Source organism: Molothrus ater, chromosome 3, assembly GCF_012460135.2.
Source record: "Molothrus ater isolate BHLD 08-10-18 breed brown headed cowbird chromosome 3, BPBGC_Mater_1.1, whole genome shotgun sequence".
In the NCBI taxonomy this organism is placed as follows: domain Eukaryota; kingdom Metazoa; phylum Chordata; class Aves; order Passeriformes; family Icteridae; genus Molothrus; species Molothrus ater.
In genome coordinates, this window is record NC_050480.2 from 49165942 (window position 1) to 49179046 (window position 13105).

A 13105-nucleotide genomic window follows, 5' to 3' on the forward strand; every position below is an offset into this window, starting at 1 on the left:
AGGTAAGAGTGGAAGGTGTGAGCAAAGCCAGGCCAAAAGGCAATCTAAGATTATTCCCATGACAACAGAGGTTAACAGGTTAACATTTCTTAATTTTACAGGTGAAGTACAGTTCTCAGTTTTCCCCCTGAAAAGCAGTATCCACTTGGATAAGGAGTAACAGCAGACATGTCTTCGCCTTTTTTGCAAAATTCTTGAGGTTTACTAGTTACAGCAGGAAGGCATCTCTTCAAGAGAATAAATCCAGATGAAGGGAGGGAACCACGCTCAACTGAGTCCTTCTCTAACCTTCATTTAGATCCCATAAATAGTAGGTGTTGTCACCTCTTAGCAAAGCCTAACAGAATAGTAACTTCTATCTTTTTCCTGTTTCTGTTACAAAGAAAGCCAGTTTAGTACAGAGGCATTTTATGACATTAATTTGTATCCTGCCTTTTTTAATAACTATTACCTTTCCTATATAATGGGCTTTACTATATGGTATAGTTAAAATATGAGGTACAGTTTTCTACTTTTCTACTTCTTTTTTCTACTGCAAAATGCAGTTGTTAATAATCAAGTCCAAAATATTTTAATGTTTTTTATTGATGAAAACTTAGTAAGAAAACAAAGACTGGCAGGTAAAACGCTTGCAGTAGAATGACTTTAGAGGTGTCTTATCCTTCAGTATGATCAGGATATTGTTTGGATTATACATGGAAGTGAACTCTATAATAAAATTTCAGACTTGCTTGAATACCTGCTCTCAAAACAGGATTATGACAGCAATTGCAGATAGTTATGAAGCTATGATGGCTTTATTTTCTCTAGACTAGAGATTGATGGCTCTAAAAGACCTTGAGTGCAGACCAGGGAACATTTTGTTCCCATTGAGTGTTTTTGCTGGTTTTTATTCCAGTTGTTTCTGCAGTCTAAAATAAGCCTCTTTAGAATGAAAAGCTTGTACAATTTTTGTAAAGAGACTCAACAGGCAAATCACTTGGGAAGGCCTTGGGACTACCGGAGAAGAAGGAAGATACCTGGGCAATTAATTCCTTGTGTAAACTCCTGGGCATTTCATTCCCTGTGTGAACTCCTATGATGAGTTTTACCACAGTAAAAGAAACATTTGCGGGTACTTTGTGCTTTTCTTTTACCTTCTCAAAGGTAAGCATGGATGTAGTCTTGGCTGAGATTATAGTCAGAATCTGTTCAGAAGTGAAAGAAAAGAGCAGTTTTGTGCAATACTTGCCAGCAATATACCTATTTAGAACTGATGGTTCCACATGTAAAACAAAACAAAACAAAACACTCTGCTTCTGGGAATTATTTTCAGGGAGAAAATTAGTCTTTTTAGAATTACTCCAAAAGACTGCAACCTTGGAAACAGTAGCTAGTGTGTCAAAATAATGTGGATTTTTTGTGTCTGAAATATGTTCACAGGGATTACTGCAGTAGCATCTAAGTATTTCCTTATAATATAATGGCATTTGTATGGCTCCAGATGTTATTAATCCCACTTTGAAAGTTGACAAAGAGACATTAGTACCAATGACACTTTCTTTTAATACAGAAGATGTTCTTCCACGATGCCTAATATGACAATTTTTGAAATGCAAATTTTTCCTGTCAAAACAACACTTGCTGTTTTTTAGCTCCATATGTTCTGCACATAGAAACATGATGTATGCTGGCTGTATTTGAATTTACAAAAGCCATGTTTTCAGTGTTAAGGTCACTCAATTTTTTGGTTTGATTTCCTCTTCGAAACTGCAGTGATGTAAGAGTATTACAGAACCAAAGAAGGGGTCAGGTTGGAAGGCACCACAGTGGGTCATCTGGTCCAGCCTCCCTGCTCAAGTATATCCTAGAGTACATGGCACAGGATTGAATCCAGAGCGCTCTTGAATCTCCCAGTGAGGGAGATACTCAATGAATATTACACATAAGTGCAATAAGTACTTCTAATGAATAGCTATGATTGTAGAAGCAAGTGTTAACAACCTAAATAGATGCTCATTTTTACAGTAAGTGTTTGGTAACATGCTGGACATGTGCCCACAAAATTTTGTTACTGGGCCAATTTTGCAGAACTATTGAAGGTAGCACTTATATATTAATATTGCTTATAGTGGCAAAAGAGCTTAAAAATAAGTACAATGCAGGAGAGCTCAAAATGTTTGGAAAGTATAACCAGGAGCAAATTTGGGAGTAAAACTGAAAATGGTTGGCAATAAACCCAGGAGATACTGTGTGACACGAGCTATTCATGTTGTGACACATTGAAATCATGTAAACAGCTAATCAAAAGCAGGCCTGTGGCCATCCTTTGGTGGTGTCCTCTTCACACAGAAATTGGGCCCGGGTCTCCTCAGGGCATCATGGGGCCTCCAAGTGTTGCAGAAAGGACTTTGTTCATACAAAATTTTATTTGCCCAGTTCCCTATGGATGCCAGCAAAGTTACCTTAGGGAAAGAGCGAGAGAGAGAGTGAGAAATGAGACCAGGGGAAAGGTCCCTTTTAACAAGATGGCCAATTCTGCAGTTCTTTGCCAGCTGTCCTTGAGACCCTACTACTTTCAGACCCAGGCACTGTGTGTGGTGCGCAAGCAAGGAACTAGGGAAAAGTGGTTTCCTGCCTTCTGCCTCTAAGTGCTCTGTTTTCACTTCTGCTGAAGCTGTCAACTTGACAAGACCTTCCACATGTGTTTTCAGGTTTGTTTGATGGCTTCTAACTCTCTCCTATGTGGTTTGTTTGGCCCAGTGCCAGTTCTGTTACCTAAGTATGCCAGAAAGTGAGTGAAAGTGGTGGACCCGTGAACCCATTATTTAATTGTTGGTATGCTTTTGGCATGGGTTGTTCTCACCAACCCCTATTCCTTAAAAATTAAGCCCTAAAAGGGTGAAACAGGACTGCCCCAGTACATTCCAATGTTTTAGGGAACCAGGAGTGCCCAGCTCTTGAGAAGCAGGTGGCCACTGGTGCTTGGTGCTGCTCAGGAAGCGGTTGGGGAGATAGTCTTGTTAGGCAGATGCCTGTGTCAACTCACTGGCACTCAGTCCTCCTGTCCTTCCTGAGACTGTGCTTTTGTTTGCAATCCATGTGGTATGCAGTGGGCACACACAAACAAGCAGGTGCCAAAATCAATCCCACATTGCTCTGAATAGCCTGAGGAGACTCTTCAGGAGGCTCATTCTCCCACAGACCTTTGATTTGCTTATTGGAGAGTGTGGTGTGTCAGCTGGTGCTTCCAAGGCTTTGATCCAGTAGATAGATGGCAACTATGTGACAAAAATGTAGTTGAAATTGAGACCTAAATTTTCACAAATTAATCCTATATTTTCCTCCCATTACATATTTGAATAGAAAGTAAAAGTTAAAATGGCTGTGACCATGGAAAGCAACTAGGAGAACAGCCCAGCTCTACAATTCAGAGAAGGAAAGATAATTATGTGGTCCAGGAAATGTTTTAAATATAAAGAACTTTGATGTTTCACTTCAGAGCAACAATAAATAGAGAACATATTTGCCTTTTCCCTAATATTGATATTTTCCTCCCATCTTCCCTCCTACTTAGAACTCTTTCTGTTGTGGGAGGATCCATTAGGTAATCTACAGATGTTTTACATTCTTAAATGTAAACTAGAATATGAATTGTAATACAGATTCATCCCATGAGGGTAAAAAAACTAGTCTGCTTTTTAATGTTTCTTGGATGATGGCACCCCTTCGGAACATGCCTGAAAATTATGCCTCACCCATTAATGCATACTCGACTGTAACTTACTGCTTAATAAAACCCAACATTTTTATTGCTTAGTAATTCTGGATTTGGCTCCTGGTGTCCCTGTTATAAACACTTAAAAGTGGGGATGCCATATTGAAACACTGACAGATTCTCATGGGGGTCAGGGCTGCTGGCGCCTCCCTAATGAAGTCACACGCCATTAAATTTTTTTTTCCCTTGACTCAAGAAGAAAACAAAGCAGTTAAACTGCTATATCCATTTTCCAGCAACATTAATCCATTTCAAACCACTCTTAACCATATTAAATCACAGGTTTGTGATAAAATGAACTGCCTAAAGGTTCACCTCAGGCTATTTAGCCCGCAAACAAGATGCTGACTACTGGCAGCAATGGGTGGTTGGCAATTATTGCTCAATTTAGTTGCAATTACTTAGTTTGCTGTGTCTTCTGTTCAGACTAGCTGAGGGTCTACAGCATAGTAGATTCCAAAGTGAAATGCAGTGCCTGGGTTCTGATGGAGATTGACAGTGACAGTGTTGAAATGTTACTTGAGCAACATGCTTTAATTTCTTGGAGGGAAGAAAAACCTTCCCTTTCAGTGGGAAAACTTGGAAAGGGATGAACTCTCTGAACAAGTCTGCCCAGATATAGCTATTCAACTCTGCAGAAAATCATCCAGGTGTTAATAGAACCTGAATTTTCAGTTTAAGAATGCCTCAGTGCTGATACTAAATAGGGAAGCTGGAAAACTTTACCCATGAAATACAGCACAGTTGCAATAGTTGCAATGTAACAATAACAATTTGAATAGCAAAAAATGTAGCATTCTGGCTTCTAATAGTATTTTAAAGGCAGTCATCAGTATGCTGTGATTACACCATAGTTGTAAATGGATAGAGATGGACATAATACATGCCAGTCCAAGGGAAGTGTAGTTTTTTTAGCCCAATTTAGTGAAACCCTTAACTTGCCTAATGTAGGTCTAAATTTTCAGGTAAGTATAAGATTTTATCTATAATTATTATGGGAACTGTTACTAAGTCCTTGGGAAATAGTACATAACACCAATCACAATTTTTTTAGATCTTGGTAATTTCAATAGCTGAAAGACTCTAGTAGTGTTTGCTACCAATGAGAAAGTTTATACATGTAATTCTCAAGCTGTATTCATTATACACATGCTTCGTGTAAGAAAGGATAAGTAAAATTCTTAAATAATGCAGAGTCATCAATTCAAGATCACATGAATAGGGGAAGCTTTTGCAATTACTGTCTTCAGAAAAAATTGATCAAATATGGACCTATTAAAATTAAAATATAGTGTGATATAGAGAAAATGAGCTTTTGTCTCTAAACAAATAAAAACAATGGTTTTATTTCCTTTGCTAAGGCCAACAAAGACCATGGATAAAGATTGAGCAAAACTCAGAAGTATCTGACATTTAAGTGCATCTCAAGATTACAGAGTATCAGTAGGGAACTTCCTTGTTTAGCATAAAAATTGATTTAATCACTAGCAGATATTATTACAAGGCTTTTATTTTGGGGGAGGTAATAGCAGAAAGGCTTCGGGTAAGAGACATTACACACCAGTCTGTACTGCCTTTTGTCCCCGCCAGAGAGGAGAGGGAGAAAGGGAAGCACAATGCCTTGGATATCCTACAGTTCCTACACTCTGATAGTTTATCAAGTGAATCAGCCTTAAAAGGCCTCCCATGCAGCCTGAAGATCAAAGGCATGTGGCCTGACTCTCTGAAATACTGCCTCTAGATTTCAGCTATTTGTGAGTGGCCTGTTGTTTTTATGGAAGCTTGCTAAGACTTACAAAGCAGCATTGTTTTTCCCACTAGCAGATTTTACATCAATAATCCTTAGGCAAATAGAATGATGTTTTTACATATGAGAGAACATGATTTATGTACTTTTTACAGCTAATGGAGAAAGGAACGTAATAGGAAAACAGAAATAGGAATAAGACTAGCATTTTTTTTGCCTCTGAGAATATCAATTTATTCATAAAAGCATAGAAGCTTTTTTCTATGCCTTAAATTCCTTTAATTGTTGTGTTTATATCTTTTAACTCTACTTTCTAAAGGAATAAGAAATTATATGTAGTACTCTAGGAAAAAAGAAAGAGAAAGAAAGAAAGAAAGAAAGAAAGAAAAGAAAGAAAAGAAAGAAAGAAAGAAAGAAAGAAAGAAAGAAAGAAAGAAAGAAAGAAAGAAAGAAAGAAAGAAAGAAAGAAAGAAAGAAAGAAAGAAAGAAAGCTCTTTCACCACACTATATTGTCATGTGGAATCTACTTCCATCTACTATTGATAAGAGCAAAGCATACTAACTGAAGATTACTTTAAAAAAAGAAATCAATAGACCCTTTAAAAATATGCCATCAGTGTGTAGTTAACACATCTCCTCTGTTTGGCAGTACAATAATCCCTGTCACCTCCTCACCAAGAAGAAAATGATCCAATATTTATTATCATGTTTGTTTGATCATGTACATCAAGTACCTCCCTGATTATTGCCATGTTTGAAGAGACATGTGTTGAACACCATACTCAGGACATGCAGAACAAAACAGATTAGAGTGAAGAAGCCTGTAAATATGGTTCCTACTCCAATAACCTTTTAAACTGGCTTTAAAGAACTTGGTTATCTGCAGCTTAAAAAGGTCAAAAATTACACATGTTCAAATTTCATGCCAGAAAAATTCCTACTATATTTTTAAAACACTATACAATCTAACAAGATTAGAATAGTTAAATGCTAGATCACTGTTAATTATATGCCTTTAATAAGTAGAAAATTAACATGCCACTTACTGCAATTTTCATGAAAAACACTTTCAGACATTTAATTGCTGAATTTTGTCATAGAAAAGAGTTTAGACCCATTTATTTCAATTACTTGATTTGCATCTTCCTCCTTAAAATGAGTAATGCATTAGTTTATCATACAGATAGAAGCTGAATAGGATGACTTCAAAACCAGTTTTTCCGTAGGTAAAACTAAGAGCATATTATGTCTGGGCTATGTACACCCTCTTTATTGCTACATATCTCAAATCCTCTAATGCAGCTGGTGTGAGCCCAGGCATGCTGGAAATGGAAACTCAACCTATGAATGATCACGTAACACCAGAGCAGTAACATGAGATGCATTACTGCATTAGTACACAGAGTCGATTTTCCATCCATTCTCTGCATGAGCTTTTTCCTGCTAGTTATGCCCTGCTGTGTTGCAGTTTTACTTACACTGTTTGGGTACAGGGCTTCTTGCAGATGGCTGCCCATCTTCCTGTGTACTCCTCATAGCGTCTTGCCAAGTGAGCACCCCTCTCATCTTACCCCTGCTCCAGCAGAGCCTCTCTCTGTGGAAGATGGTGCCTGTGCCTTTTGGGGTTTCCCTTTTCTGACAAGTGGTACTGAGCCATCGGAGTCATCCAGGCTGGTTTCAAGCTCTCCAATTTACTTATCTTACTGAGTTCATGCCACATTTCCTCTTAATTCCATGTCCTTTTGTCCCTATTCTCATTTTTCACTTTGTTTTATTTTAAGCTCCACTTTCACCTGCTCCATGATTCAGTCTCTTTTCCATGGGGACATGTAAGTTCCATTCTAGTTTACTACATTGCAGCTTGTGTAACAGGCTCAATATCATGTCACGCATCTGATCTCAAAAAAGGGAGTAGAGAGTAGGTAATTTATTAATTAATTTTCTTATATAAATATTTTAAAAAAATCACATATGTAATGAACTGCAGGCTGCAATTCTATGTGAAAATGCACCTCTATTACTGAAAATATTATTAACTGAAAGCACCTATGCTTTCCTTTGCTCCAAAAAAAGAAAAAAAAAGGTCTAGTCCAGAGTTCAGTTATTCAAAATATATGAATGTACAATGACAACTTGGCAGGTTGAATTTTACTTGTATTTACCCATTTCTTGTTAAATCTGACCAGTTCAAAACACAACAGTTCTTTTAAGATTTTCAGCAACAAAGGCTCTCACAGTTCAGGGAAATTGAACACTGGTGGTATTATTTTCAGCAGCACTGCCTCTGTGAACTCACAGAGGCAACATCCAGGATTGCATATAGCAGAACCAGTCCAACCCATACTATACTGGGCCCAGCCATGAAGCCCAAACTGAGATTTAAAGTATCCCAGCTCAGGTATGTCCAAGGTCATTCCTCCTTCTCTCTCTTCTGACTGGTTGAAATTAAAAAGTAGAATAACCAGCATCTAATGTCAAATTCCTATTTCTTCTCCCTGATATATTCTTTATAGCCAACTTAGACATTTTCAGGAGGGAATGAGCAGCTGCTGTAAGATTAGTTTGGAAATGGATTGGGTCTGGAGAGACTTTTGGCCGCATCTCACAGTACCAACCATAGTGTACAAGCAGGCAGAACAAACCTAAATGGAAAAAGGAAGGAAGCCAGTCCAGGAAAAGGGCAGAGGAAGCTTATCCAGCCCTGGAAGGAATGCATAGTACTTGTGGTAAAGTCTCAGTTTAATCCTAAAGATTAAATCTTGAAATCATTCCTCACTTCTTGTTCATGGAAAACATTTGCTAACAGTAAAAATGCACAAACAGCCCCATTCTGTGGATGAGCAAAAGTGAGTTCCTGCTGTATTTCTGTGCCATTTTACAAATCCAGGTTTTAACTAGGTCCTTTTTGACGCTCTGAGCAGTTTGGTAACAGTTTATTTTTCACCCCACTGACATGTACCTATGAACTTTAGCTAGCAACAGAAGTGAAATTGCTGCAGAAGCTCTTTCTCCTGGTATTTCCAGCTGTAAGTGGTAGTGGTGAAAAATCTCCTAGGCTGACAGTTGTAACATGATTTTCAAACACTTCTGTGGACTGTAGGCATAAAGGGAATTCAGATAAGGCTATGAACTTGTATACAGTTATCTGAATCTTACTTGCAAAGTTTTCAAAGTTCATCCATCATTACAATGGATCCCATGGGATGTTAGTTGGCTCTGGGGAATATTAACTGTTTTCCCAATTTCATAATGCTAGGACTGGTGAGTATTGTTAGATATTGTAAGACACCATTTGCCAGCCTGAAATGTGATGTTTATACAAATATGTCTGGAACATACAGTACCTCTGAGGGACTGAATCAAAAATAACCAAAGGTTTTCACAGAGCACCATAATTCCAGGGGTGAAGTGGGCAGTGAATTTTGACATGCTTTCTACCATCTGTGTTTGTCTAAGTATGCTTGCTTGAGAAGAAGCAGCTGGGATACTTCTGTGAAAAGATGCCTATATTTTAGCATTCTTCTCAGAAGAATAAATACCAAGTTTCTGTTTCTCCTGACAGCGAGCTGGTATCAGATCATTCGTAAAATTAACTTTGAAATACAAGATGTTGTTTTTCTTTTTCATTGTTTCTGTAGTATGAGCTCCCACCTAGGAAGGTTAATACAGGCATCTGTTTTCTCTTTTTAGATGTGATGATATTTAAAAAGACTGTGTGGGACTTTTGTTTGTTTATTTGTGTTTATTTCAGTGTGAGGGAGGTGAAAAGTTTTTAACAATAGTGAGTTCCAAATGTGTTGTTCATTATGAAACTGCTGCTGTGTTTCATCTTCTTTGATGTTCTGAGGTTTTCTACTTACCTGATTTGTAGGTTTTAATATTTGCTGCAATGTCACCTTTTTAATGAAAAAAGCAAAAAAAAAAAAAAACCCAGTTCTAACAACTTCACCATAGGTGCTGAAAAGGAGAAAGTACATAAGAGAGAGAAAGAAAGTGGAAGGGAAATGGACAGCTCTCAGTTATTTTTCCAAACTTTACTCACTCTGCTTTTATTCCCATTTGGTCATGGATACCAAAACCTTAAGTATGTAGATAAGGAAGTGTAAACCACTTTTACCTAGAAAATGTGAGGCTGTCCTTAAGCCCCTCTCATGAGCTTTGAGTGTAGTGATACAAAACTGAATCTTTTATGTAGTAACTAAAAAAACCACCACTGAAGTTAGTGGGATCTGCCCACTGATTGTCTTTAATTGAAGCTGGATCAGACCCATAAGCCACACCAATTATGTTTGTCCTGGCAGCTAAACTGACAGGTCTGTCTACATAAACTCAAAAATTATATCTTGTGTTTAAAAATGTAACAGTTCTGTATTCCGAACATAACACTAATGATGTTCCTTGATTGGGAATATACAGGGTGACAATCATCCTCAGTGATAGAGGCAGACATCAGTCTTAGCTTCAGACAGATCCAAAGGCAGTAAGACATTACCTGGAGTTTTCCTCAGCAAACACCCTGGAGTACAGTGTTGACCTATGCTGACACATCTGCAACAACCATTTCTTTCTCAAACTTTGGCTACTTGCAAAGGCTTTCCTTTTTTATGTTTTTGCAATGAGTCTTGAACATCTTTAGTTCCAAAGTATAAAGAGAGGTATCAGAGGATGAGGACAGGGGTATTATCACCGAGACTAATGAAATATATCTGTTTTTTCCCCAGAGGTGCGGAGAAATCTCATTTGATAGTCCTGACCAGAATGCCAAATGTGTGCGCATGCTAGGTAAGGGTAAGAATCTCTTCCTTTTTTTATTCAAGTGTATGGATATGGAAATATGTTTAATTGGGAATTTCTTCTTAAAAGTACATGATAATGACCATGATGATCCACAATGACACTTACACAGTGCATCCACATCTAGTCCTCATGAATATATTCTTTGCAATGAACTTTCAATTATTTAAACAAAGCACATATATTCCAGTAGTGTCCATATGCATAGATGAAAATATAGCAGTACCAACACTGTATTTGGAAGCTCTGATGAGCTGAAGCCCAGAACTCATATTCAAAAGCTGAAAAGCTGTACTTCTAAAGACAGTATTAATTCCACAAGCATGTATCAAAAGTGTCTAAAGCAGACCTTCAGCTGCATCAGTCTGGGAAATTTCAGTCAATGTGATTTTACATATTTGCACTGGGGTAGCTTTGTAGAAATTCACATTAAGTAGTGCCTATTCTTTAGAAACAATGCAGAAATATTCTGCTATGTTTCACTAATTTCTGTGACCCAATTTCATTGTGGTCATGTGTTTCACCTACAATGCTAGTACTGAAACATTAATAGCATGGCTAGTATCACAGTGGAAGGCAGGGAGTAAGTGTCTAAAAACCTAAGAGATAATGTTTACTTGGGAAAAAAATGAAATCACAGAACACTTCCAGGATTAAGCCTTAAATTCTGAAGACCTTTGACCTGCCAGAGAAGAGATAAATATATGCTGTAGATTAGAGCATTGCATCTAATAAAGTGAAGATTGAAATAGCCACAGTTTTTAAAACTGCAACTGGCAATGTCTTAATTCCCATCTGGGTGCATAGCTGTGCTCTGTAATAACAGATTATGTGGTTTGTTGTTTAGATTCATTAAATCCTATTGTCACAACAGACTATAATTGCTGCAGAGGAAATCTGTCATGCTTGTAGTGCACAGATCCCAATAGATGAACTGACACAATGGGCCATAATGATCTGTTACATCAATGATCCATGGTTAGAAGTCCTTAATGGAACAAGCTGACAAAAAAAGATACACTTGTGATCCTTTATCATGCCAATTATAATCTACAGTGTAAATACAATTGAGTTCCTAATACTCTAGTTCTAAGGAAGTTATATCCATGGAAATGTTATTATGCATTAGGGGGAAGAATTGGGGGATGGGAGAGAGGAGAACAAAGAAAAAACCCTTCTGCATGGGTTGGTTCATCATTTCATTTGGCATTTTTAGAACAAGTGAGTCCAAAAGTGGGAGTTTGACATCCCTCTTAGTGCAAACAATTCTTTAGGAGTAGTGAGAAGAACAAGATCTTGTTTCCATTACATGTGCTCTTATCTATGTCTTGCAGTATATACATGTACAAGAATGAGAACGTATGCTGTGCTGTGTAGGAAACTGCTAGGAATGTAAAAATTACTCCAAGACCACATGCCAAAGCTGTAACTGATTCTCAGAGGTTACAGCTCTTGCGATACTTTGCTTGTATATATTTTGCCTGCTATTGTTATTTTTCAATGTTGCTAACAAATTAAGGACTGTAGTGTCATATATAACATAGAATTTTTCATTTCACCCCAAGGAATTCCAAATCATGTACAGAACTGAAACTATTCTAAGCGCAATTTGTATATTCCAGAAATGGCTCTGTAAGAGGTGTGGAAAGAAGAAACTAACAAGTACAAACAGAGCAGAAACTGTGGTTTCTCTGAGAGTGACTGCTGGAGACAAGCTCCATTGTCTCAATTTATCACAAAAATCTCTGTGGTTCTGGTAGTGCTGTAAAGCCAGAGGGTGTCCACTCTGGACACCTTTCCTTTCATACTGAACTTGTAGGGAAGAGCAGAAACCAGAAACTGCACAGCCAAAAAGACCTAAGACTTTGTGTTGAACATGTCATTCAGTGCCCAGTCTCATATTTTACAAGGGAGTTGAATTTCCAAGAGAATGTAACACAGTCTGCCACTGATCAATGCAAAGATGACATTATTAATGTCTGTGGGTGTAACCAGTGAACAAAGCACAGCGCGCCTTCAGAGGGGGACATCTTTCTTGGCTGCTCTGTCTTTGAAATATGCTAAAACTGTCGTGCTGCCTTGTAATGTAACAGTGACACAGTGCTGACAGAAATCTAGAGGGCAAGTCCCAGCAACTGCAAGAGGATAATTACCCTAGCAAGAGAAGAAACACAGGAGCCTGGAGTACTGACTGTATTTCTTAAGGGATCTTTGATGCAAGATCAGTCCATATTTGAAACTGCACATTATTGAGCTGTACTCTAAAATGGCAGTAGCTGGTTTTGTCAGAAAATGTCTGTATCTGCTTTATACTACTGGTTCTGGGCTAGCTTCAAATTTAGTTTTTTAGAAGTAATGCCAGGCTTGCCACTGAGTCCACATTCCTTGAGATAACATGGATTATGTGTATGAAGTTCTTTTTCTGTAATGGTTGAGGAAGAGGGGTTTGCAGTAAAAATCCTGTTTTCTGCTAGAAAACAGTAAATAATACACTAAAAAATGCCAAAATGCTTACAATGTCTAGAGTGAAGTTAGATAACTTTTCAAGGCACTGACTAGATACCACTCAACCTGAGATTAAGAGCATAGAATTGGTTTAATGCCTCATCTTTCAGTATCAGAGTGATGGATATATATAATTCAAGTGTAAAAAAATAACAAAATTAAATGGTCACTTAGCAGTGTTGCCTGAGGATATAAAAGATAATAGCTATGTGCTCTGACCAGAATATGTTTAGTGTTAGTGTAATTATCTGCACTAAAGTCATTACAGAAAATTATGGTCTCCCTCTTATTTTTCATATTGT

General features: G+C 37.7%; 1 protein-coding gene across 3 annotated transcripts in view; it reads left to right on the forward strand.

Moving 5' to 3' along the window:
• The window catches only part of PDE7B (phosphodiesterase 7B), a 170311-nt gene that overhangs the window by 44873 nt on the left and 112333 nt on the right, over positions 1-13105 (forward strand). For 2 of the 3 annotated variants that reach the window (XM_036380206.2, XM_036380205.2), the window contains exon 3: positions 10226-10292. In XM_036380206.2, the coding sequence (XP_036236099.1) occupies positions 10226-10292 (67 nt within the window). The remainder of the gene's footprint in view (positions 1-10225; positions 10293-13105) is intronic. The other variant, XM_036380207.2, reaches the window with a different exon arrangement.